Source organism: Chlorocebus sabaeus, chromosome 28 (assembly GCF_047675955.1).
Source record: "Chlorocebus sabaeus isolate Y175 chromosome 28, mChlSab1.0.hap1, whole genome shotgun sequence".
In the NCBI taxonomy this organism is placed as follows: Eukaryota; Metazoa; Chordata; class Mammalia; order Primates; family Cercopithecidae; genus Chlorocebus; species Chlorocebus sabaeus.
Window position 1 is genome coordinate 12,430,458 of NC_132931.1, and position 24,877 is coordinate 12,455,334.

The 24,877-nt window shown below is 49.8% G+C and overlaps 2 protein-coding genes and 1 long non-coding RNA gene across 9 annotated transcripts in view; 1 reads left to right on the forward strand and 2 right to left on the reverse strand.

Annotated features, from left to right (window-relative positions):
- STAG3 (STAG3 cohesin complex component) overlaps positions 1–14,972 on the reverse strand; it is a 45,510-nt gene extending 30,538 nt beyond the window's left edge. For 2 of the 7 annotated variants that reach the window (XM_073012747.1, XM_073012745.1), the window contains exons 1-8: positions 14,699–14,972; positions 12,016–12,192; positions 10,489–10,591; positions 9,849–9,965; positions 5,489–5,585; positions 3,144–3,220; positions 2,657–2,861; positions 2,091–2,242 (exon numbers count right to left, since the gene is read on the reverse strand). In XM_073012747.1, coding sequence (XP_072868848.1) covers positions 2,091–2,242; positions 2,657–2,861; positions 3,144–3,220; positions 5,489–5,585; positions 9,849–9,965; positions 10,489–10,591; positions 12,016–12,131 — 867 coding nt within the window. In that variant the 5' untranslated portion in view covers positions 12,132–12,192; positions 14,699–14,972. Of the gene's footprint in view, positions 1–2,090; positions 2,243–2,656; positions 2,862–3,143; positions 3,221–5,488; positions 5,586–9,848; positions 9,966–10,488; positions 10,592–11,479; positions 11,563–12,015; positions 12,193–14,698 lie in introns of those variants that run through there. The other 5 variants (XM_008018578.3, XM_008018577.3, XM_073012746.1 and 2 more) reach the window with 4 other exon arrangements.
- A 325-nt stretch (positions 14,973–15,297) lies between these two features.
- Positions 15,298–24,877, forward strand: GPC2 (glypican 2). Its single transcript, XM_008018561.3, has 10 exons — positions 15,298–15,670; positions 16,333–16,491; positions 16,814–17,136; positions 17,939–18,019; positions 18,706–18,868; positions 19,923–20,053; positions 20,215–20,361; positions 20,462–20,601; positions 20,699–20,874; positions 21,630–24,877. The coding sequence occupies exons 1-10, from the start codon at positions 15,505–15,507 to the stop codon at positions 21,881–21,883; spliced, it is 1,740 nt and encodes a 579-aa protein (XP_008016752.1). The 5' UTR covers positions 15,298–15,504; the 3' UTR covers positions 21,884–24,877.
- On the reverse strand, positions 18,341–19,999 carry LOC140710611 (uncharacterized). Its single transcript, XR_012091712.1, has 4 exons — positions 19,913–19,999; positions 19,196–19,315; positions 18,915–19,009; positions 18,341–18,652 (listed from the first exon to the last, which is right to left on the reverse strand). It is a non-coding gene; the product is annotated as an uncharacterized lncRNA (long non-coding RNA).

A 24,877-nucleotide genomic window follows, 5' to 3' on the forward strand; every position in this document is an offset into this window, starting at 1 on the left:
ATTAAAGAAGTAAGGAAACGGCCAGGCGCAGTGGCTCACGCCTGTAATCCCAGCACTTTAGGAGGCCGAGACGGGTGGATCACGTGGTCAGGAGATCGAGACCAGCCTGGCTAACACGGTGAAACCCCGTCTCTACCAAAAAAATACAAAAAACTAGCCGGGCGAGGTGGTGGGCGCCTGTAGTCCCAGCTACTCGGGAGGCTGAGGCAGGAGAATGGCGTAGACCCGGGAGGCGGAGCTTGCAGTGAGTCGAGATCGTGCCACTGCACTCCAGCCTGGGGGACAGAGCGAGACTCTGTCTCAAAAAAAAAAAAAAAAAAATTTGCCGGGCGCGGTGGCTCACGCCTGTAATCCCAGCACTTTGGGAGGCTGAGGCGGGCGGATCACAAGGTCAGGAGATTGAGACCACGGTGAAACCCCATCTCTACTAAAAATACAAAAAATTAGCCGGGCGAGGTGGCGGGCGCCTGTAGTCCTAGCTACTCGGGAGGCTGAGGCAGGAGAATGGCGTAAACCCGGGAGGCGGAGCTTGCAGTGAGTCGAGATCGTGCCACTGCACTCCAGCCTGGGGGACAGAGCGAGACTCCGTCTCAAAAAAAAAAAAAAAAAAGTAACGAAATACTATCCTAAAAGGAAGGATGGAAAAAAGAGTAACTCATAGAGGAGAAGAATGAAATAAAGATTCAAGAGCCTACATACATTTATAAGTGGAGAGAAGAAAAGAGTGGGGAGAAAGAAATTAAGGATAAAATGGGGGAATTATAATGATAATTGATTAAGCTAGAGCCCGGAGAAGCCAAAAAAAGAAAAAAAAGAAAAAAAAAAGGAAGATTTGCACTAGTGTACATAATCTGAAATCCAGGACAGATTAATACACATAAGCTTTTAAGATCAACCTGACAATGAAAAATAACAAAAGAGAATGAGGGAAGTAGAAAGTTTCCTTCTCTAGTGATTTAGAATGGAAGAGATCTTTTGTGAGGGCTGGAGAAACAGCCAAATGATATGGTCAGACATGGTGAGTCCTGCCAACCTCACTGGAGGGGTCTTAAGACACTAACAGAGAGTGAGGTGAAAACGTCAGTAGTGTTACTCTTATGATAGATCCTGTTGATTAAAGATTTCATCAGCGTAAAAGATTTTGCTATGGCTTATGCCCTCCAGTAGTCATCCTTAAGTTTAAAAGGAAACAAAACAAGTATCTACTATGTGCCAGCTGAGGCAATTTACTCATCATCTCATTTATTCTTCACAAAAAGGTGAGATTATCCCTTTTTTTTTTAATGAAAAGAAAACTGAAGTTTTCTTTTTTTCTTGAAGGCTATGGAGCTAGTGACTAAATGGAAGAACTTAAAGCCAGGAGTTCACTGGAAGGCCTGTGCTCTTTCCATTCCTTGAAAATTTGGCCTCCCGGCCGGGCGCCAGTGGCTCACGCCTGTAATCCCTGCACTTTGGGAGGCCGAGGCGGGCGGATCACGAGATCAGGAGATCGAGACCATCCTGGCTAACACGGTGAAACCCCGTCTCTACTAAAATACAAAAAAATTAGCCGGGCACGGTGGCGGGCGCCTGTAGTCCCAGCTACTCGGGAGGCTGAGGCAGGAGAATGGCACGAACCCGGGAGCGGAGCTTGCAGTGAGCCGAGATGGTGCCACTGCACTCCAGCCTGGGCGACAGAGTGAAGACTCCGCCTCAAAAAAAAAAAAATAAAAGAAAATTTGGCCTCCCTTGTCAATGGTTGGCTTTTAGTACTCCTGCGATCACTTGGACACTGCATGCACACTTGATAAGTAGGTCAAAAATTCCTTGCATGACAGGCAGGTACAGCACTTAAACACTTCTGACAACGAGTGCTGACAAAGAAAAACTGAGCAAAAGTGGAATTAGAGAGAACTCTAAATTACACATTATTTATTAAGCCCACAACCCAGAAACAAGATGAACATGCAATGACCCCTTATAGGATGGGTCTATGAAACTATTGCCAGACTCTGTTATTCATGATCTTGAAAGACTGCCCAGGGCCTGTCTGTGGCAGAAGTGGATGTGAGTTGGGAAAAGGGAAGGAAGAAGCAGGGAACACTCCTCACCTCTTTGCGTTTCTCCAACAGGCTCTCCAGCCGCTCAGGTGCCCTCTGTCCTGGCCCCTTGTTTCTTTCAGCCTCATACTGACGCTGATTGTTATCTTGGTGCAGACTCAGTTGGAGGGCAACTCTTACCAGGGAGGTCATCAGTTTCATGGCTTTGAGTAAGGAAAAAGAGATAAAGAAATCATTATTTAGGTCAGAGGAGAGAGGATGAGTCGGAGGAAAAAACAGAATAAAAATGAGAAGCCAGAGCAGGGTGACCCTAAAATCCTAAGACTGCCTGTCCTGGAGCGGACTGTTTCCCTCTAACTCTTGTGGTCTTCCTCTAACCATCAGCATACCCCTAGTGGTGAGCTCTGACAAAAATATTAAGCCTGGAAATTGTTCCTGTGATCTACCCCTTCTTAAAACTCCACTAGTGAGAAACTGGATTGAAGTTTAGGATAAAAGAGGCATGGCCTTGAAGTGAAAAGCCAAGATGCAGGTAGGAAATAAGACCCTGAATCGGAGAACAGAGGAAAGTCCTATAAATCCCCGGGAGAACGTCCAGAGTAAAAATGAATGCTCACCAGCCAGGGTGCTAGTGTGACGGAAGGCGCGGACTTGTGAGTCTGAGAGGCCAGTGAGCAGGGAGATAAGGTTGTCCATAGGGAAGCCATCATAGAGGAGGCTGTACTGGCACTGACAGACCAATGTCCTCACAAACTCACAGAAGCTGCCCTGGAACTTCTTCCAGGATGGACCTGGAGCTGTCAGAGGATAGTCCCCTGAGTCCTACAAAAGGATGTATGAAAAGGATGGGAAAGTTATCACAAGGTCCATGAAGTCATACAGGCTTGGATGTCAAAACCCAACAGTCTAGTAAAAATACCTCTGTTATACCTCATTTCCAGGTATTCTCCCCAATTTGAGAGGCATATTCAGATCTCTTTTACCCCCAAGAGACTGAATTCCTCCTTCTAAAAGCTACCCTATTTCACAGAATCAAAAAGAAGGGGATAATAGGCATTGTTTTGAAATAAGAGGAGTAAGAGGATCCCGGTCGTCTTCTTCCACCTCATTAAACTGCTCTGTTAGGTGCTGGATGATCTCTGAGTTGGACATCTTCTTGAACATCTCAGGGGTCACGGTGCCTAAAGAATGAAGGATACGAAGTGCTTACGAGCAAAATAACAGGATGCTATGATTATTTACAGATATACCTGAAGATGAGCAAGGAAACATTCTGCAAACAGCCTAGGTGGGGAATCAGAAGACCCCCTGGTCAACAGTCTGCCAACATCCAACTATGTATTTGCTATAAGGCAATCTCTCTAAAAACCCAAAGGAAGGGAGCCACAGGTTATGCTGTAGACATGGCCAAGTCCAAGAACCACACCTCACACAATCAGGCTGAAAACTGCACAGAAATGGCATCAAGAAACCCCAATCACAAAGATACAAATCTCTTAAGGGGATGGACCCCAAGTTCCTGAGGAATATGTGCTTTGCCAAGAAGCACAACAAGAAGGGCCTAAAGAAGATGCAGGCCGGCTGGGCGTAGTCAGTCATGCCTGTAATCCCAGCACTTTGGGAGGCCAAGGCGGGCGAATCATGAGGTCAGGAATTCGAGACCAGCCTGGCCAGCATGGTGAAACCCCGTCTCTACTAAAAATTCAAAAAATGAGCTAGGCATAGTGGTGGGCACCTGTAATCCCAGCTACTCAGGAGGCTGAGGCAGGAGAATCACTTGAACCCGGTAGGCGGAGGTTATAGTGAGCTGAGATTGCACTACTGCACTCCAGTCTGCCAACAGAGTGAGACTCTGTCTCAAAAAAAAAAAAAAAAAAAAAAAAAAAGATGATGCAGGGCAACAATGCCAGGACCACAAGTGCACATGCCGAGGCTATCAAGCCTCTCATAAAGCCCAAGGAAGTTAAGCCCACTTGCCTACACTGCCCACCCCAAGCTTGAGAAGCATGCTTGTGCCCACAATGCCAAGGGGCTCAGGATGTGCCAGCCAAAGGCCAAGGATCAAATGAAGGCCCAGGCTGCAGCTCCAGCTTCAGTTCCAGCTCAGGCTCCCAAAGGTGCCCCAGGTTGTACAAAGGCTTCAGAGTAGAGATCTCTGTCTCCAGCGTGAGGACAGAAGGACTGGTGTCCTCCTGCACTATTTGTACAAATAAACCTGAGGCAGGATTTGTTTAAAAAAAAAAAAAAAAAAAAAAAAAAAACAACCTGCACTCCAGCCTGGGTGACAGAGTGAGACTCCATCTCAAAAAAAAAAAAGGAATCAAGCAGTGAAAAACTGTGCCAAAAACATCAACAACAACAACAAAACAAAACAAAACAAAACAAAAAAAATAGGCTGGATGCGATGGCTCACACCTGTAATCCCAAGACTTTGGGAGGCCGAGGCAGGTGGATCATCTGAGGTCAGGAGTTCAAGACCAGCCTGGTGAAACCCCGTCTCTACTAAAAATGCAATCATTAGCCGCGTTTGGTGGCACACGCCTGTAATCCCAGCTACTTGGGAGGCTGAAGCACAAGAATCGCTTAAACCCAGGATGTAGAGGTTGCAGTGAGCCAAGGTTGTGCCACTGTACTCCAGCCTGGGCAATAGAGTGAGACTCTGCCTCAAAAAAAAAACACAAAAACAAAAAAACAAAACAAAATAAAAAAAACAAAGAGAGCAATAAAACTAAGCCAGGTGCTGATTTCTTATATAATACAACGTGACTGAAACCATCTGTCCCAATAAATTAAGCCATGACAATAAGAGTTCTGGGGGTACCACAGCTACAGAGGAGAAATATGGGCAAAGTAGCTGGGAAATAAAGAGTGCGAAAATAACAGATTATTGCATCTAGAAAGACTAAAGGGTGTCTTCAAATTTGTGCCATAACATAAGCATGATTACTTGTTTTTCCCCAAAGTGTCTTGCCTCTAACCAACATGGTTCCCTACTAGATCACTTCCCGTATTTATCAATTAAAAAAAATTAGTTAAATAAGTGAAATTTTTCTCTTTTTTTTCCGAAGACAGTCTGGCTCTGTCGCCAGGCTGGAGTGCAGTGGCGCTATCCCAGCTCACCATAACCTCCACCTCCTGGGTTCAAGCAATTCTACAGGCATGAGCCACCATACCCAGATAATTTTTTTGTATTTTAGTAGGGTTTCACCATGTTGCCCAGGCTGGTATTAAACTCCTGACCTCAAGTGATTCACCCACCTCAGCTTCCCAAAGTGCTGGGATTACAGGTGTGAGTCACAGTGCCCAGCCTAAATAAGTAAAACTTTTCTAATGCTTTACCATCTTCCTTTATTTAGGAAATGTCTAATCCTACTTATATAAATGGAGAAAGAATTTCATGACATAGGAACAAAAGGCTGGGAATTAGAAAGAGGGAGTAGTTTCCTCACCTTTACATCCACAAGATCGGATGAAAAAGTTAACAAGCTCCAGAAATCCTGCATCCTGGTCTTGCTTGTAGCTATCCAGCCACTCATCTACCAAAGACTAGGAAAAAAAAATGTAGATGACTTCTATTTCTGGCAACATGACAGAACAGAAATCCCATATGATCTTCCCAGTTGAACCATCTAAACTTCTGTAAAACATTTAAAACATCTTTCACAATGTACTGGCGAACTAGAATGAAAGGTAATATTTCATACAGGTCAAAAATGAGGTCTAAGTAGCAACCCTGGGAGGTAAGCAAACTGACTTTTGCCCTAAAAGTTTCATTAATCCCTGGGGACCCTGACTTTGTATCCAGATGGCTGCATGGAATGCAGAGCACAGGAGATAGAGCCTAAGCTTTTTCCAAGACCAGTAGTCAAAGAGGAGGCACCTAAATAAAGCTGGGTCCTGCAAAAAGTCACATCCTCAAGGAAGTGAGACTGAACACTAAACCTACAGGGCAGATAGGGACAGCAAGAAAACTAGCTTGTTATGACCTGAGGGTGCAGTGGAGGAAAAAAAAATAATTCTCTTTAAGAATTCATAACCATAGTGAGCCCTCAGATCTGGATTTACAGTCAAAATTCACATCACATACATGATCAGAATAATCTTTTCTTTTCTTTTTTTTTTTTTTTTTTTTTGAGACGGAGTCTCGCTCTGTTGCCCAGGCTGGAGTGCAGTGGTGCAATCTCGGCTCACTGCAAGCTCCGCCTCCCGGGTTCACGCCATTCTCCTGCCTCAGCCTCCCGACTAGCTGGGACTACAGGTGCCCGCCACTGCGCCCGGCTAATTTTTTCTATTTTTAGTAGAGACGGGGTTTCACCATGGTCTCGATCTCCTGACCTTGTGATCCGCCCGCCTCGGCCTCCCAAAGTGCTGGGATTACAGGCGTGAGCCACTGCGCCCGGCCTTCTTTTCTTTTTTTTTGGGGGGGGACAGAGTCTCACTCTGTAGCCCAAACTGGAGTGCAATGGCATGATCTCAGCTCACTACAACCTCCAGCTCCCAGGTTCAAGCAATTCTCCTGCTTCAGCCTCCCAAGTAGCTGGGATTACAGGTGTGTGCCACCATGCCTGGCTAATGGCTAATTTTTCTATTTTTAGTAGAGACAGGGTTTCACCATATTGGCCAGGCTGGTCTCGAACTTCTGACTTCAAGTAAGGTCCACCTTAGCGTCCCAAAATGCTGGGATTACAGGCATGAGCCACCACACTCAGCCCGGAATAGTCATTCAGATAATTAAAAGTGATTCAGGCTGGAAGCAGTAACCCAAGTAAAGTAAAACTCACGTTGCCCAGGCTGGTCTACCAAAAACAGAATAATTAGTCAGGAATGGTGGCACATGCCTATAGTACCAACTATGAGAGAGGCTGAGGTGGGAGGATCACCACCTCCCCACTGAGGGAGGTCGAATCAGCAGGGAGCTGTGATAACACTACTGCATTTCAGCCTAGAAAGAATGAAACCCTGTCTCAAAAAAAAAAAAAAAAGAAAGTGATTCAGGAGTGTCCCGAGGCAACTGTCAAAGCAAAAGCAGGATCCTCTCTTAAAAACCCACCTTTGGCCAGGCGTGTTGGCTTATGCCTGTAATCCCAGCACTTTGGGAGGCCGAGGCAGGCGGATCATAAGGTCAGGAGATCGAGACCATCCTGGCTAATACGGTGAAACCCCGTCTCTACTAAAAAAATTAAAAAAAAATACAAAAAATTAGCCGGGCGCGGTAGCAGGCGCCTGCAGTCCCAGCTACTCAGGAGGCTGAGGCAGGAGAATGGCGCAAATCCGGGAGGCGGAGCTTGCAGTGAGTGGAGATCACGCCACTGCACTCCAGCCTGGGCGACAGTGTGAGCCTCCATCTCAAGATAAAAAAAAAACAAAAAAACAAAAAACCCACCTTTGGCCGGGCGCGGTGGCTCAAGCCTGTAATCCCAGCACTTTGGGAGGCCGAGACGGGCGGATCACGAGGTCAGGAGATCGAGACCATCCTGGCTAACACGGTGAAACCCCGTCTCTACTAAAAAATACAAAAAACTAGCCGGGCGTGGTGGCGGCGCCTGTAGTCCCAGCTACTCGGGAGGCTGAGGCAGGAGAATGACGTAAACCCGGGAGGCGGAGCTTGCAGTGAGCTGAGATCCGGCCACTGCACTCCAGCCTGGGCGACAGAGCCAGACTCTGTCTCAAAAAAAAAAAAAAAAAAAAACCCACCTTTGACCTAGGCCCCAAAGAATTCCAACACATAAGAACTCCAGGGAAAATGAGTGGCTCACAATAAAACCTAGTAAAACATACAAAGAAACAAGGCACTGACAGAATTATATTCACAAAGATCTTTAGATAATAATCTACCATAGATTACAAAATGACTACGTGTAATAAAATTTTAAAAATAATAGAGGGGGAGAATGGGCTGAAATAAAAGGCCGGGCGCGGTGACTCACACCTGTAATCCCAGTACTTTGGAAGGCCAAGGCAGACAGATCATGAGGTCAAGAAATCAAGACCATCCCGGCCAACATGGTGAAACCCCGTCTCTGCAAAAATTAGTTGGGCGCGGTGGCATGCGCCTGTAATCCCAGCTACTAGGGAGGCTGAGGCAGGAGAATCGCATGAACCCAGGAGGCAGAGGTTGCAGTGAGCCAAGATTGCGTCACTGCACTCCAGCCTGGCAACAGAGTAGGACTCTGTCTCAAAAAAAAAACTAACACACTGTACAACTGCATGTAAGATGAAAAAGACAACTGGAATTAAAATGTGCTCAGGTCCTTGTAGAAGATAAGAAATCCAAAGGAAAGCAAACAAAGGGGGAAAAAGAAACAGAAAAGATAAAATGAAAGTACCAACTCAATACTAGGCCATAAGGCTAAGTCTCCATAAATTTCTTTTCTTTTCTTTTCTTTTTTTTTTTTTTTTGAGACAGAGTCTCACTCTGTCACCCAGGCTGGAGTGCCATGGCACAATCTCAGCTCACTGCAACCTCTGCCTCCCGGGTTCAAGCAATTATCATGCCTCAGCCTCCCAAGTGGCTGGGATTATAGACAAATGCCACCACACACAGCTCATTTTTGTATTTTTAGTAGAGACAGGGTTTCACCATGTTGGCCAGGCTGGTCTCGAACTCCTGGCCTCAAGTGATCTGTCTGCCTCAGCCTCCCCAAGTGCTGGGATTACAGGTGTGAGCCACTGTGCTCAGCCCCTACATAAATTTCAAACACTACATTCTCTGACTACAACGCAATAAAGTTAGAAATCAAATAACGAAAATATAACTAGCAAAATTCTGTATGTTTGAAAATTTAAATATTTTCCCAGAAACTATAAAACTACACATTAATGTGTATAAATCTCAAACAATGTTAACTGAAATAATTAAATCACAGAAGCCTGAATAATGGATTCATTTACATAATTAAAAAACACATTCATAGTGGTAGCACTATAATGAAAGATGAGAAAGATTAACACAAAATTCACTCTAGTGTCTACCGACGGTTAATAAGGAGACTGAGGTAGGGTAGAAAGAAGGTACACAAAGGATCTCTACAGCACTATTAAGGTTTCATTTCTTGAGCTGGGGCTAGAGATCTGGGTGATCATTTTTATTTTTTAAACTACATATAAGCTTTGTACACTTTTGGATATTAGAATTTCAATAAAATTATAAAAAAAGAAACAGGGAGAGGGAAAAAATAATTAAGTACAATTGTCAAGATGGAGCTAAAAAATAACATGGGCGAACAAGGTGCCACCCACATCCAAACTTCCTTCCTATGTCATGCAATGCCTCTCCTCATCTGCTCCATCAATCAATAAAGGCGTAATCACTCCTGTGATACCTTTAAGAAAAGAACATGCTCTCTCAAAGCTGGGTGCAGTGGCTCATGCCTGTAATTCCAGCACTTTGGGAGGCCAAGGTAGGCGGATCACCTGAGGTCAGGAGTTCAAGACCAGCCTGGCCAACATGGCGAAACCCCATCTCTACTAAAAACACAAAAATTAGCTGGGCATGGTGGCATGCACCTGTAATCCCAGCTACTTGGGAACCTGAGGCATGAGAATTGCTTGAACCCAGTAAGCAGAGACTGTGCCACTGCATTCCAGCCTGGGGGATGGAAAGAGATTGTGTCTCAAAAAAAAAAAAAGAAAAGAACACGCTCTCTCATTCAAGGTTACCTTCCTATCACTCCAAGGATTCACCCTATAATCTTATCTTTTTTGATATGTTATACTCATTAAAATGTTCGTATCAAATCAAGTTTGTAGACACTTGTCCTTACCACCTTACAAAAAGTGAGATGGTATCAACAGAAGACACTGCTTTACCTGCATGTCACTTTTGGCGGCTTTCACAGCAATGAAAAGATCATTGGCTGGTGGCTCTGACTGTTTCCGGCTATGACGATGTACCACTCGGGACCCTTTCTTTGGATGTTTTGCCACCTGATACGTATAAAGAGATCAGAAATATGAAAAAAAGGTAAAAGTGACATTAACACTTGGTTTCATCATTATCACACAAGTAGGCTTAAGCTGCCAATTCCACAGCAGAATCTGAGTTAGACTCAATCCTGAAATAGTTGATTTTTATACTATTATGAAATTTATTAACTTTTTTCCCTAGGAGAAAAAAAAAAAGTTCTTGAGTCCCTTTCCTGTATCTCTACATCCTAACATCCTTTTCTCTTATTCTTTTACCTTCGAAATTTCTCTTCTTCCTATTTCTGTCCCTTAATACTTGGTAAATCTTGTCCTTTTATGAATCATATCACCTGAACCTCTTTTAGGTTTTCTTTTTTTTTTTTGAGACAAAGTCTTGCTCTGTCGCCCAGGCTGGAGTGCAGTGGCATGATCTTGGCACACTGCAAGCTCCGCCCTCTGGCTTCATTCTCCTGCCTCAGCCTCCTGAGTAGCTGGGCTGCTTCCCCCACAAGATTCAAAAACAAAAGAAAACTGGCTGACTCACCGGCGTTGCTTTCGGTGGTCGTTTTGCTGCTCTCTTCTTCACATTGCGATTCAAGCTATCTTCAAAGTCACTGCCTTCATCAGCTAACAAAGAGTCACTATTCCTGTGAGAAAATATGGTTCTCTTTAAATACAACCATCCTATTCCCTCCATATAAAAGGCTAATGAATTATAGTTTCTCTGTCTCTCACCGCACCCCATCTCCATGAGAAAAACATATTTGGATTTTAAGAAAAAATGAGCTTATTATTACTAGGAAGTTGGGACAAAATCTTTTTTTTTTTTGAGACGGAGTTTCACTCTTGTCACCCAGGCTAGAGTGCAATGGCGTGATCTCGGCTCACTGCAAACTCCACCTCCCAGGTTCAAGCGATTCTCCTACCTCAGCCTCCGAGTAGCTGGGATTACAGGTGTTTCATGTTGGCCAGGCTGGTCTCAAACTCCTGACCTCAGGTGATCCACCCGCCTCAGCCTCCAAAGTGTTAGGATTACAAGCTTGAGCCACTAACCCGGCTGAGACGAAGTCTTAAAGGAAAACTTTCATGTGAAAGCAATGGAGACGAAGAATGAGGAAATGAGGCAGGGGAAGGACAACCCTTCCTAGTCTTCTCTCCGAATAAGAGAATCAAATGATACTCACTTAGCAGGTAGAGATCACTGCTCTTCGTAGAGAAAAATAATCATGGCTCAGGAAGTCATCTATCACTCAACCATAAACAGAAGAGTAATATGTACCTAAATTTCACCCCCTTGAAACATAAACCACATGTCTTATCAATTCAAGTTTATAACATTGATATAATCTGGTCCCCCACAGTAGCACTGACAGAAACAGAAATGATTCAGAGAAAGTCAATTAAAACAACCAAGGGATAAAGCAGATCTATATGAAATTAGCTTTTTTCCTTCTGAAAACATAAAAAACCAAGATATATCATTATAACCTACACAGAATAAACTCATATATGGTAATAAATAAAGATACACAGACCTGTTTACAAAATCCTCAAGTAGGAGAACTACGGGACACCGGCTAAAAAGTATATACAATTTGCCAGGCAACAAATAAAGAACTCTTTACTCCCCCATCTGCCACCTCTCAGCCCCCACCAGGGGTTGTACATGCTGAACACAGAAATGTGTTTAAGAGAGGTTTAGACAAGATGGATAATGGATTAAAAATAGGATGTGCTTGAATCCGGGAGGCAGAGGTTGCAGTGAGCCGAGATCACGCCACTGCACTCCAGCCTGAGCAACAGGGCAAGACTCCGTCTCCAAAAAAAAAAAAAAAAAAAAAAAGGCAGGATGTACTACTATTTTGATGTCTACAACACCTAACACCTAGGACCACCAAAAAAAAAAAAAAAAACACCTAGAACTGGAGGGAGGGTGTCACTGTGCTGAACGACTATAGCACTTCTGGTGTTTTCACACAGCCCCACGCATATTATCATCAATGTGGGGAAACGAGAGGGAGAAGGCTGCGACAGGCACAGGAAGTGGCTGCACAATGCAACATCTACTTACCCCTCTGATGTATGGTTTGAGTCCCTGTCATCAAAGGGTAGACTGGCAGAGGAACTAGAAGACGCAGACAAGGCCGTCTTGGCACCTCCTGCAGCTCTTTGCAGTGGGGAGGACATGCTTGGAGAGGAGCTACGGGGCCAGGACGATGAGGACTGCAGGGTAGGTATGGCGATCCAGCTGGAGAAAGAAAGAAATATAAGAAAGGGCTCCTATCACAGCACTTCTCCATCCCCAGCCCTGACCAGTCCCCTTCTTTCCAAGGGAATGGTTCTAGAACTCTGGGGTTGGGTGAGGGGGACCAAAAACTAAGACAAAGGCTGGGCACCATGGCTCATGCCTATAATCCCAGCACTTTGGGAGGCCGAGGCAGCAGGATGGCTTGAGCCCAGGAGTTCAAGACCAGCCTGGGCAATACAGCAAGACCCCATTTCTACAAAAAATAATAATAATAGTCAGGTGTGGTAGCGCATGCCTGTATTCAGCTATTCAGGAGGCTGAGGTGGGAGGACTGCTTGAGTCCAGAAGTTCAAGGCTACAGTGAGCTATGATCGCACCACTGTACGCCAGCCTGGGTGACAGAGCAAGACCCTGTCCCAAAAAAAAAAAGAAAAAAAAAAAAGTAATAATAAATAAGAAAAATGGCTGGGCACGGTGACTCATGCCTGTAACTCCAGCACTTTGGCAGACCGAGGCAGGCAGATCACCTGAGGTCGGGGGCTCGAGACCAGCCTGACCAACATGGAGAAACCCTGTCTCTACTAAAAATACAAAATTAGCCGGGTGTGATGGCATATACCTGTAATCCCAGCTACTCGGGAGGCTGAGGCAGGAGAATCGCTTGAACATAGAAGGCAGAAGTTGCAGTGAGCTGAGATTGTGCCATTGCACTCTAGCCTGGGCAACAAGAGCTAAACTCCATCTCAAAATAAATAAGACAAAGAGCTGACCTAAGGCATCAAGGGATTAAGGACAACACCCCAGAAACTGGCCAGCGGGTTTGGAGTTGCTCTCCAACAGCTGAGGAAGTCACACACCAGGGCAGCTTCAGACACATCTCTCTAGAGGCTGTGGAAGTGCAAACTGCCTGTTGCAAGTAAATGTAACTCATAGGTTTTTTTCTTTAAAAAAAAAGAAAAGAGAAAAAGCACGCTGGGTGCAGTAGATCATACCTATAATCCCAGAACTTTAGGCAGCTGAGGTGGGAGGACTGCTTGAGCCCAGTAGTTCAAGACCAGCCTGGGCAACATAGCAAGACCCCATCTCTACAAAAAATAAGCAAAAACTAGCTACGTGTGGTGGCGCACACCTGTGGTCCCAGCTACTCATGAGGCTGAGGCAGGAGGACTGCTTGAGCCCAGCAGTTTGAGACCAGACTTGGCAACATGAGATGCGTCCCCCCCAAAAAAAAAATCCGAGCAAAGTCACACACCAGGGCAGCTTCAGACACAGCCCTCTCTAGAGGCTTCAGAAGTGTAAACTGCCTGCTGCAAGGGAATTTAACTCATAGGTTTAAAAAAAAAAAAAAAGGCAAGGCGCCCACGGTGGCTCAAACCTGGAATCCTAGCACTTTGAGCGGCTGAAGCAGGAGGACTGCCTGACCCCAACAGTTCGAAATCAGCCTGGGCAACATAGCAAGACCCTGTCTCTACGAAACAAAACAAAACAAAACAAAACAACTAGCCAGGCGTGGTGGTGCACCTGTAGTCCCAGCTACTGCAGAGAATGAGGCGGGATGATCACCTGAGCCCAGGAGGTCGAGGCTGCAGTGAGCTATGACTGCACCATGCACTCCAGCCTGGACAAGAGAGCAAGACTCTGTCTCAAAAAATAGTAATGACAAATAAATAAGACAAAGAGTGGCCCTAAAGCACCAAGGGATTACAGACACCAAGGCCCCAGAAACTCGGCAGTGAGTTTGGAATTGCTTTCCAAAAGCCGAGGCGTGGTGTACGGTGGCTCCCGCCTATAATCCCAGTACTTTGGTTGGACGAAGCGGGAGCATCGCTTGGGCCCAGGAGTTCAAGACCAGCCTGAGCCACATAGCAAGGCCCTGTCTCTAAAAAAAAAAAAAAAAAAAAAAAAAAAATTAAATTAAAAAAAAGCCAAGCAAGGCAAACAGAAAGGCAGCTTCCGACACACCCCTCTCTGGAGGCTTCAGAACTATAAACTGCCTGCTGCAAGGGAACTTACAGGTTTTAAAAAATGAAATAAAATTAAACCAATAAAGAAATAAGAAAAAAAAAATACAGAAAGACCCCAGGCTTATGTTTCCAGAGGACTAGCACCTGATTCCACCTGGAATGGAATGGGAGGCTCTTAAGGATTTGGGGGTGGAAGCGCCATGAGAATACAGCTGGAAAAGCAAAAGGAGTAAAGGCAGGTGCGCGTTTTCTATTTTTCCAGAAGGTAAAAATATCTACGACTGCCCCCGGGGTAACCGGCTTCGGGATGAGGAGCCTTCCAAGCGCTTAGGAGAGTGGACTCTCAGTCTTTGGAGGCCTGGGGAGGGGATTCTCGGGCTCTGTGGCAGAGGCCATTGGGGGCACAGCCCAGGAAGGCTCCTAGTATCAGGGCCGGGAGGGTCGCGCGCGAGACGGTGTGTTCTTGTGTCAAGGAGAAACCTCACTGTCAGAGCCTGGAAGAGTGACTTCTGGCGAAGCAGGGTTCAGGGAAGGACCCCCACCTCAGGTCCCTCGGGTGTCTCTCGCCATCCCACCTTCCGCACACTCGCCCGCCGCTGCCCTTCCGGTGGCGAAAGAGTTCAGAAAAGCGCGGGAAGGCACGAAACAAGCTGTGCGCAAGCGCAATCCCTACGGCTCGCCCAGGGCCAGTAGCTATCGCGAGGCTTGGGAGTGTGCGAGCTGGTGCGCGCCACGTTTGAGTTACGCCGCTCCACAGCCTCGTGTGGCCTCAAGTTCTCAGGCGTGCTGCCCCGTCACGTGGGCTTGGGCACGCGTACGGCCCGCTTTAGCCCCGCCCCCACCCAGGCCCCAACCTCGCAACCCTCAATCTCCCCCTCCATTGGACGGGTTTCGGACCAGACTCGTAGTAACCCCTTTAATCTGGCTTCTCAATTGCCATAGGCTGGATTCCACCCAGGCCCCTCCTTTTGAACAGGATCGCCACGCCCCCAAGGGAGACCACGCCCCTATTTTACCAACCTCCTCAGTGCCGGCCGGGTCCCGCCCCCCTACCGAGCGTCTGCGCTACATTGGCTTAATTTCTTCCTTGCCCCCGCCCCTGAAACCGGCTCCGAGCCATTATTGGCGGGGCCCCGCCTCGGACCCCGCCCCCTGTCCAGCTCCCCGCTCCCATTGTCTCGGCAGATGCCGCCTGGTCCAGCTATCGTGCTCGGTATTCAGTTTTCGGGGGTAGCGCTCTTTCTCTGGCCTGCGGAACGGTCCCACGGCCGAGTACCGGATTCCCGAGTTTGGGAGGCTCTTCTTTCCTCCTTAGGACCCACTTTGCCGTCCCGGGGTGGCTGCAGCTATGTTCGCGCTGCGACCTCTCCTGCTTCTGCTGCTGCCTCTGTGTCCCGGTCCTGGTCCCGGACCCGGGAGCGAGGCAAAGGTCACCCGGAGTTGTGCAGAGACCCGGCAGGTGCTGGGGGCCCGGGGATATAGCTTAAACCTAATCCCTCCCGCCCTGATCTCAGGTGAGGAGAAAGAGGAAGACTAGAGAATTGGGGGTGGGGGCGGGGGCGGGGCCTCCTCATCTCACAATAACTCTCTTCCCTTTCAGAGTGACCGTTATACTAATCTTTTCATCCCACAGTAGTGTCTGTTCTCCTGTAACTTCCTTACCGGGATCACAATAACCCTGCTATGCACAGAATAGCGCTCTTACTCCATCCCCACCCCAGGAATCCCCTCCTCGTAATTAACACCCCCCTATGTGTTTCTTTCTTCACAGCCATGTTCTCGCTGTTTCTATTAGCCCCTTCTATGAGAATACTTTATTGCTCACCCAGTAACCCCACCCTTCCAAGCCCCATTCTTCATCCCCTAGAAGCTGTCTTCCAAGTCCCTCGAGGTCTGGGGTGTGGAGGTTGGGGAGGGTCACCTGAGGACACTCTGACCACTGACTTGGCCCTGAGGGCAGCTGTTAAATAGATGATCCCGTGGCTAATGGGAGTGAACTTGGGATGGATGAGGAAACAATAAGGTGGGGGACAGGGTCAGGTGGGGAAGAAGGTGCAGACAATAGAAAAGAGACCAGGCAGGTAGAAGAGAAGGCATCGTCCCCAGAGAGAGGCGGAAAATGGAAGGAATTTTAGGATATCACTTCCCACCATTCCTTCATGTCTCCTCTGTCCAGGTGAGCACCTCCGGGTCTGTCCCCAGGAGTACACCTGCTGTTCCAGTGAGACAGAGCAGAGGCTGATCAGGGAGACTGAGGCCACCTTCCGAAGCCTGGTGGAGGACAGCGGCTCCTTTCTGGTTCACACACTGGCTGCCAGGCACAGAAAATTTGATGGTGAGGACCTGGGGTCCCCAAACTCAGCTTCATAGTTCTTCTCGGCGCTTAGGACCCCAGCAAGCCTCCTGTCCCCACTCCTTACTCCGTCTGTGAAGACTCCATCACCTCCCAGCCCTGGTTTAGCCCACCCACCCCCCAGACTCTATCTCCAGGGCCCTGCCCTCCCTCCTTCCCTGTCTGCCCCATCTCTGAGAGTTACTCAGTTTCTGATTCACTTGTCTTTTCTCTTCTCTCCCATCCCCTCCTGCCTCTGCCTGTTCACTTTTCTCCCCTTCTCTGGCCTCACCCACCTTCCACCTGTTCCCTGCATTTGCTACAGAGTTTTTTCTGGAGATGCTCTCAGTAGCCCAGCACTCTCTGACCCAGCTCTTCTCACACTCCTACGGCCGCCTGTATGCCCAGCACGCTCTCATATTCAATGGCCTGTTCTCTCGGCTGCGAGACTTCTATGGGGAATCTGGTGAGGGGTTGGATGACACCCTGGCGGATTTCTGGGCACAGCTCCTGGAGAGAGTGTTCCCGCTGCTGCACCCACAGTACAGCTTCCCCCCTGACTACCTGCTCTGCCTCTCACGCTTGGCCTCATCTACCGATGGCTCTCTGCAGCCCTTCGGGGACTCACCCCGCCGCCTCCGCCTGCAGGTGAGGGATCCTGAGGCCTGAGCTTCAACCAATTCTGACCTAGTGACCCACTGAACTGTGCACCACTCATCTCCAAACTGGTGTGTTCCAGTCACCTCTGACCTGGTGATCCTCCCATCCTGCATTGAAGCCATTTCTGACCTGGTGATCCCTATCCTGAGCTTTACATACCACTGCCCGACCCAGTGCCCCTTGGTCTTCTTGAAGCAGATGCCCCAACCCCTGCCACCTCCCATTCTGTGCCCTAGTTTCACACCAACACCTACCCTTAACCTCCAGCCACCTTTGTGCCAACCCCTCCCTAATCCTAACACCTTGACTTCCTCTGGTTCAACTAAACAGGAATTATGTATTCAATATGCAAAAGGCATTTTCTTTTATAGTATCACATTTAGTTGTCATCATCACCCTGCAAGGTAGAGAGTCATGCCCTTATTTTACAGATGAGAAAACTGAGGCTCCCAGAGGTTAAGCTTTCCAGCCAGTAAATGGCAGAACCGTGGCTCACATCCAGGTCTTCTGGCTTCAAGTTCAGTGTTAGTTCCGATACACAATTTCTCTATCCTAAGCCCTGTACAACATAATCCCTCCATCTCTTCCCAAGCCTTCCTTTGGTTTTCTTTAAGACTTTAATTCCTGTGGGGCTCTTGAACCTGCCTCTCTGTACCACCCAACACTCGACCCACTTTGAGAGAACCCCACAAACCCAACCCTCACTGCTCTTGATGCAGTCTCTTGGCTCCAGCCTTGACTGACCCATAACACCCTTGTGGTTTTTCTCATCTTCTTTGCCTTCTCCCAGATAACCCGGACCCTGGTGGCTGCCCGAGCCTTTGTGCAGGGCCTGGAGACTGGAAGAAATGTGGTCAGCGAAGCGCTTAAGGTTAGAGGGGGCCTGAGTGTGGGCAGGGGCCAGGGAGGGAGAGGCGGAAGTGAGAGAGACCCCACGAGGAAGAATTAGCCACCAGCCAGCAGGACAGGCCTGGGGCTCTGTCTGCCTCCAGGCCCTGGTGTCCCGGGATGAATGAAGAAGGAGGGAGCTGGAGTGAAACCTCCACTGGTCCACGATCCATGATCTCTGACCCCCTCCTCCCCTCTGTGGACCCTTACGCCCATCAGTCCCCAAGGGCCTGCTCATCTCCATAGCAGTCAGAGATTGGATACTGCCCCTGCCCAACCCCCCAGGAGCCCTCAATGACTCCACTTCCCTGCTGCTGAAGGCCAGATGCCTGGCTTGGCCTCTCTCACTGCCCATCCTCTACCTGACCTCCCAGCCTCACCTTCTGCCTCCTGACCGCCTCCTCCCTCGCCAGCTGTGATGGGCTCACTCTTGTCCTTGAATCTTCCCTCCACCCTTAACTGCCTCTCTAGTTCCACCCCTCCCACGAATCAGTGTCAGCAACCTGGAACCTCCTCCTCAGATCTGTGACAATCTTACCTGCTGCCACATGTTGTCACCAGCCCTAGGCGTGGGGTGGGGTATGTGACTTCTGTCTGTGCCTGGCACCAAGCTGGGCTGAGAGAAGCCACAATGTTTGTGGAGGATATAGCCCCACTCTCTGCCCCCAGGTGCCGCTGTCTGAAGGCTGCAGCCAGGCTCTGATGCGTCTCATCGGCTGTCCCCTTTGCCGGGGAGTCCCCTCACTTATGCCCTGCCAGGGCTTCTGCCTCAACGTGGTTCGTGGCTGTCTCAGCAGCAGGGGACTGGAGCCTGACTGGGGCAACTATTTGGGTGAGGGGATTCAAGAAAGCCTGGAGCCAGGCATGGTGGCTCACACCTGTAATCACAGCACTTTGAGAGGCTGAAAGGCAGGAGGATCACTTGAGGCCAGGAGTTGGAACCCAGCCGGGGCAACATAGCTAGACATCATCTCTACAAAAAAGAAAGAAAGAAAGAAAGAAAGAAATTAGCCAGGTGTGGTAGCACCCACGCCTGTAGTCCCAGTTACTCCTGAGGCTGAGGCAGGAGATCACTTGAGGCCAGGAGTTGGAGGCCAGCCTGGGCAATGTAACTAGATCCCATCTCTACCAAAAAAAAAAAAAGAAAGAAAGAACTTACTACGCGTGGTGGCACACATGCCTGTTGTCCCAGTTACTCCAGAGGCTGAGGCAGGAGGCTCCCTTGATCCCAGGAGTTAAGAGGCTGCAGTAAGCTATGATGGTGCCCCTATACTCCAGCCTGGGCAAGAGAGTAAGACCGTGTCTTTTTAAAAAATCCTTAAATTGGCCAGGCACAGTGACTCACGCCTATAATCCTAGCACTTTGGGAGACCGAGGCAGGCGGATCACAAGGACAAGGTCAGGAGTTCGAGACCAGCCTGGCCAATAGGGTAAAATCCTGTCTCTACTGAAAAGAAAAAAAAAAAAAAAATACAAAAATTAGCCGGACATGGTGGCGGGCGCCTGTAGGCTGATGCAGAAGAATTGCTTGAACCCAGGAGGCGGAGGTCGCAGTGACCCGAGATCACGCCAGTGCACTCCATCGAGCCTGGGCAACAGAGGGAGACTCAGTCTCAAAAAAAAAAAAAAAAAAAAAAATCCTAAAATCCTAAAATTTAAATTTAAATTTTAAAAAAGTCTGGGATGGAGGAGGGTCCTGAGTAAGGCTAGGGGTGAACTGGAGAGGGGCTCTAAAGCCAAATTGGGGGAAAACATGAGAGGAAGCTCATGTGAGTTTCCCCGAAACACTCTGCTGCTTCTCTAAGGCCCAAGTGAGGATTTTCGGGAACATCCTAGTTCAGTATCACCACTCATCCCATCCTTTCTCTTTCTTTACCTCCCTTAAGATGGTCTCCTGATCCTGGCTGATAAGCTCCAGGGCCCCTTTTCCTTTGAGCTGGCGGCTGAGTCCATTGGGGTGAAGATCTCGGAGGGTTTGATGTACCTGCAGGAAAACAGTGCGAAGGTGTCCGCCCAGGTACGGGGGAGAGAAGGGTGGAGGTGAGACCCGGGGCGGGGATGGTGTGGGTGTCAGGGAGACAGTATAGGGGATCTGAGAAGAGACTCTGGGGTCAGAGTGAGGACGCAGTGTGGTTTCCCCCCAGGGTGACTGTGTGAGGTCTCTTCCCCATGCCGCAGGTGTTTCAGGAGTGCGGCCCCCCCAACCCGGTGCCGGCCCGCAACCGTCGAGCCCCGCCGCCCCGAGAAGAGGCAGGCCGGCTGTGGTCGATGGTGACCGAGGAGGAGCGGCCGACGACGGCGGCGGGCACCAACCTGCACCGGCTGGTGCGTGGGGTGACCAAGGAGTTGGGGGCGGGAAGGGCGGGGTCGGGGATGGGGATGGGGGTTGCGCTCCAGCTCGCCCCGCCCTTTCTCTCCTGCCCAGGTGTGGGAGCTCCGCGAGCGTCTGGCCCGGATGCGGGGCTTCTGGGCCCGGCAGTCCCTGACGGTGTGCGGAGACTCTCGCATGGCAGTGGATGCCTCGCTGGAGGCGGCGCCCTGCTGGACCGGAGCCGGGCGGGGCAGGTGAGCCTCGGGGGCGTGGTGGGGCAGCAGGGGGCGGGGCCGCGGCCGGGAGGGGCGGGGCCGCGCGCTCCAGCTAGAGGGGCTGCTCTGCTCGCAGGTACTTGCCGCCGGTGGTCGGGGGCTCCCTGGCCGAGCAGGTCAACAACCCCGAGCTCAAGGTGGACACCTCGGGCCCCGATGTCCCGACACGGCGGCGTCGGCTACAGCTCCGGGCGGCCACGGCCAGGATGAAGGCAGCCGCACTGGGACACGATCTGGACGGGCAGGACGCAGGTGAGACCCCAGCATTCCTGAGCCTGAGCCCCGCCCACTGCCCTTAAGCCTCTCCCCTCTCCTGGTAGTTCCCGCCTGTGTAGTTCCCACTGCTCTTAGCATTCATTCATTCATTAATTCATTCAACGAGCATTTATTGAGGGTTGACCTCAAAGCCTGGGTAACAGATCAATGAGGGGATCTCTATCCTTTCGGGCCAGTAGGGGAGACACGAAAACATTCTTACAGAACAGTGGGAAGACCCTTATAATGGGCAAAGGGCAGTGGGAAATGGGGGAGGGGGCAACTTGGGGGAGGCTGGGAAGCCAGGGTGGTGGGTGACATTGGGTTGGCTCCCCAGAGTGAAATTTGCCAGACAGAGAGGCAAGGCACAGACACTCACTGTTTTCTTCTCTTCTTCTGTCTGTCTCTGTCACTTCCCCCACCCTCTTCCTGGCTGCTCTCTGCTTCTGTGTACTTCTGATTTTTCTGTTTTTTCCTGTTATCCTATCTCCCCATCTGCCTGTCTTTTTTCTCTCTGTCTCATTGTCTCCCATCATGATCTCTCCCCGCTATGTCTGCTGTCGGATCTCTCTCTTTCCCTCTCTCCCTGCCTTCCTGTCTCTCATGGTCTTTCTCCCTTACCCAACCCGGCATCCACCTGTGTCTCCCTCCCCTGCCTCTCTCTTTCTGTTTTTATCTCAATTTCTTTTTCTCCCTCTGTCTCCCTCTGCCTCTCCCTCCCATCCTGTCTCTGTCCCTCTTCTTCCTTGCAGATGAGGATGCCAGCGGCTCTGGAGGGGGACAGCAGTATGCAGATGACTGGATGGCTGGGGCTGTGGCTCCCCCAGCCCGGCCTCCTCGGCCTCCATACCCTCCTAGAAGGGATGGTTCTGGGGGCAAAGGAGGAGGTGGCAGTGCCCGCTACAACCAGGGCCGGAGCAGGAGTGGGGGGGCATCTATTGGTTTTCACACCCAAACCATCCTCATTCTCTCCCTCTCATCCCTGGCCCTGCTTGGACCTCGATAACAGGGGAGGGGTGCCCTAGCATCAGAAGGGTTCATGGCCCTTTCCCCTCCTCCCCCCTCAGCTGGGCCTGGGGAGGAGTCGAAGGGGGCTGCAGAGAAGGTAGAGAAGGGACTTTGCAGGTGAATGGCTGGGGCCCCAAATCCAGGAGATTTTCATCAGAGGTGGGTGGGTGTTCACAATATTTATTTTTTCATTTGGTAATGGGAGGGGGGCCTGGGGTATTTATTTAGGAGGCAGTGTGGTTTCCTTAGAGGGTATAATCTCCAGTCCTCTAAGGCTGGGGCGGGTGATCAGCCCCAACAGAGAAAGTGAGGAGTTTAGAGTTGCAGCTGGGGAAGGGGTTTGAAGGAAGTTGGAAGTCGGGAGGGGTAGGGGCATCTTGTCTCAGAAATGGACAAAGCTGGATGCTGACAGGGTGTGGGGCAGGGGACTGGGGGTGCTTGAGTAGGATGTGAGGCTTCATGGGCCTGGGTTCTGTTGAGTTTTTTCAGTATCAATTTCTTAAACCAAAATTTAAAAAAGACAATGTGGGGGGGTGCTCATCTCGTGACCTCTGCCACTCACATCCTTCACAAACTCCATGTTTCAGTGTTCGAGTCTGTGTTCTGTAAATAAATGGTAATGTATTGGACCCCATGTGTGGCTTCTGTGCTGTCACCGTCAGTGCCTGAGCCCTGGCTCCCAGCAGAGGTCTCAGAGCCTCTCTGACTGGCTCATTTTCTGCCAGCTTTTCACCTCCCTTGGCACCTGTCCCCCAGGAGGCGGGTCTAGGGAATAACCCCTGCTCTCCCACCCTCTGGGCCTCTGAGCATCTTCGTTTGTACAACAGGGAGAATTGTGGGGACCAAATAGAATCTGTGTGAAAAAGCACCTTGTCACCTGCAAAATGCTCTTTGAACATGAGGCTTTTTTTTTTTTTTTTTTTTTTTTTTTTTTTGAGACGGAGTCTCACTGTTGTCACGAGGGTGGAGTGCAATGGTGCGATCTTGGCTCACTGCAACCTCCCTCCGCCTACCCAGTTCAAATGATTCTCCGGTAATCCTCTGGGATTACAGGCGCCTGCCACCACACCCAGCTAATTTTTGTATTTTTAGTAGAGACGGGGTTTCACCATGTTGGCCAGGCTGATCTCGAACTCCTGACCTCAAGCAATCCGCAGCCTCGGCCTCCCAAAGTGCTGGGATTACAGGCGTGAGCCACCACGCCCGGCCACAAGGCATTATTAAGGTGACCACACCACTGTCCCCTGCCTTCAGGATGGGAGGCCTTATTCTCTGAGCATCAGTCTCTGGCTACCTTGCCACGTCTTTGACAATGTCTGCTTTCAAATATCACTTTCTCCTTCCTTCCTTCTTCCTTTCTGCCGCCTGAATGAATCTTTTGTTCTGCGGCAAGCCAAGAGAAAATGGTAGGATTGATTCCCAAGTGTGAAAGGGGGGTGGAAGTGTTGTCTTCCAAGGGGAGTCTGGGTGCCCTGCCGGAGAAGGGAAGATGCAGCGGGGGAGAGACCTAGAACTGCGATCAAAGCTACAGCAGCTGCTGGGGCTGGCGGGACAAAGGGAGGAGGGAGGAGCCTGGGCGCTGAGAAAGTTCTTGGGGAAAGTTGAGCTGAGCCAAGAGTCGGGCGGTGGCTGGGGAGGGCAGGAGGGCCCGGCCCGATTTCCCTTGCTGCTCCCCTTGTGGCCTGGTGAGTGGGAAGTGAAACCAAGGATAGGACCAGTGGAGGGACCTTCTAATTTATGGGAGGAGACATGAGGGGTTCATGGGACCCCGGCAGGGGCAACTGACTGGGCAGTCACCAAAGCTGGAGGGGACAGAGGGCTGGGATCTCCAATCATGGGAAGGGAGAGATGGATGGAAGGAAATGAAGGGCTCTGGGAAGGGGAGACGCAGCTGGACCCCAGAGGCTGTGATCAGGGAGGGAATTGGGGAGTGATGCCAGAGGGGGCGGGTCTCCGGGAGTAAAAGTGTGGCTTCTCTCTGCCTGGGGTTACCCCTGGCTCATCGGAGCAGGGAGCTGTCGGGGCTTGTTGGAGGGGGCTGTGGTCCTTGATCGTGAGTAGTAATCTGAAGGGGCGGGGCTGGACTCCTGGTTGATTAGGAAGCTCGGGCTTGAGAAGGAACTCTACAGTTAGTATTTGTGCCTTTCTCCATATCTTTGTGTCATAGTCTCTCTGTCTCTCTGTGTCTGTCTGTCTGTCTGTCTCTCTCTATCTCTGTCTCCCTCTCCAGCCCCACCCTTTCAGTCTCCTCCGGGTGCACTGATAAGGTTGGAAAGTGGCATGGAGGGTTAAGTCCGGGAATCTGGGCTTCACAAGTAGCCACACGTCTCCCCCAGCCCCTGTCGCACATGGGGGTCTGCCCCGTGCTGAGACAGAGGAAAACGAGGTGCGGGAATTTAGAACACAGTGGCTCTTGCCCATTGCAATGCCACTCCTGGAAGTCCAACCTCCCTTCCTCCTGCCTGGGTTCATCCACCTGTGTCCTGTCTGATCCTCATTCCCACTGTATGGCTTCCCTTCCTGGCCCTGTGATAGGGCTCTTCATCCCCATCTGTGACACCCAGAGGGGCTCAGGAGGAAGCCAGGGTCCCGACCATAGTCTGACCTGACTGTCTTAATGAGCTGATTGGTCTGATCTCTCTCTTGCTGGCTGTTTCATTCATGAGCTGGGGCTTTTTCTCTCCTTCCCTTCTAAGTCCCCGAGGCTCAGGGACAACTGTAGGTGGGGAGCTGGGGGAACTGGAGATAAGACAGTGATAGAGCAGAGGGAGTAGTTGTGGGGCCACCTAGGAGAGTCTGGGTGTAGACCGCATTCCCAGCCACTCCCCTTCCCTGAACCAGGTCTCAGCTGCAGCAGGAGAGAAGGCTCACTCTGCCTCTCTCCTTAGACTTCCCTTCTTCCCCCCTCATTTCCCTCCTAGACGCTGACAGAGGCAAAAATCTGCTAACTCAGGGGGCAGACTCAACCAAGACTGCAAACAGGCCTGGGGAA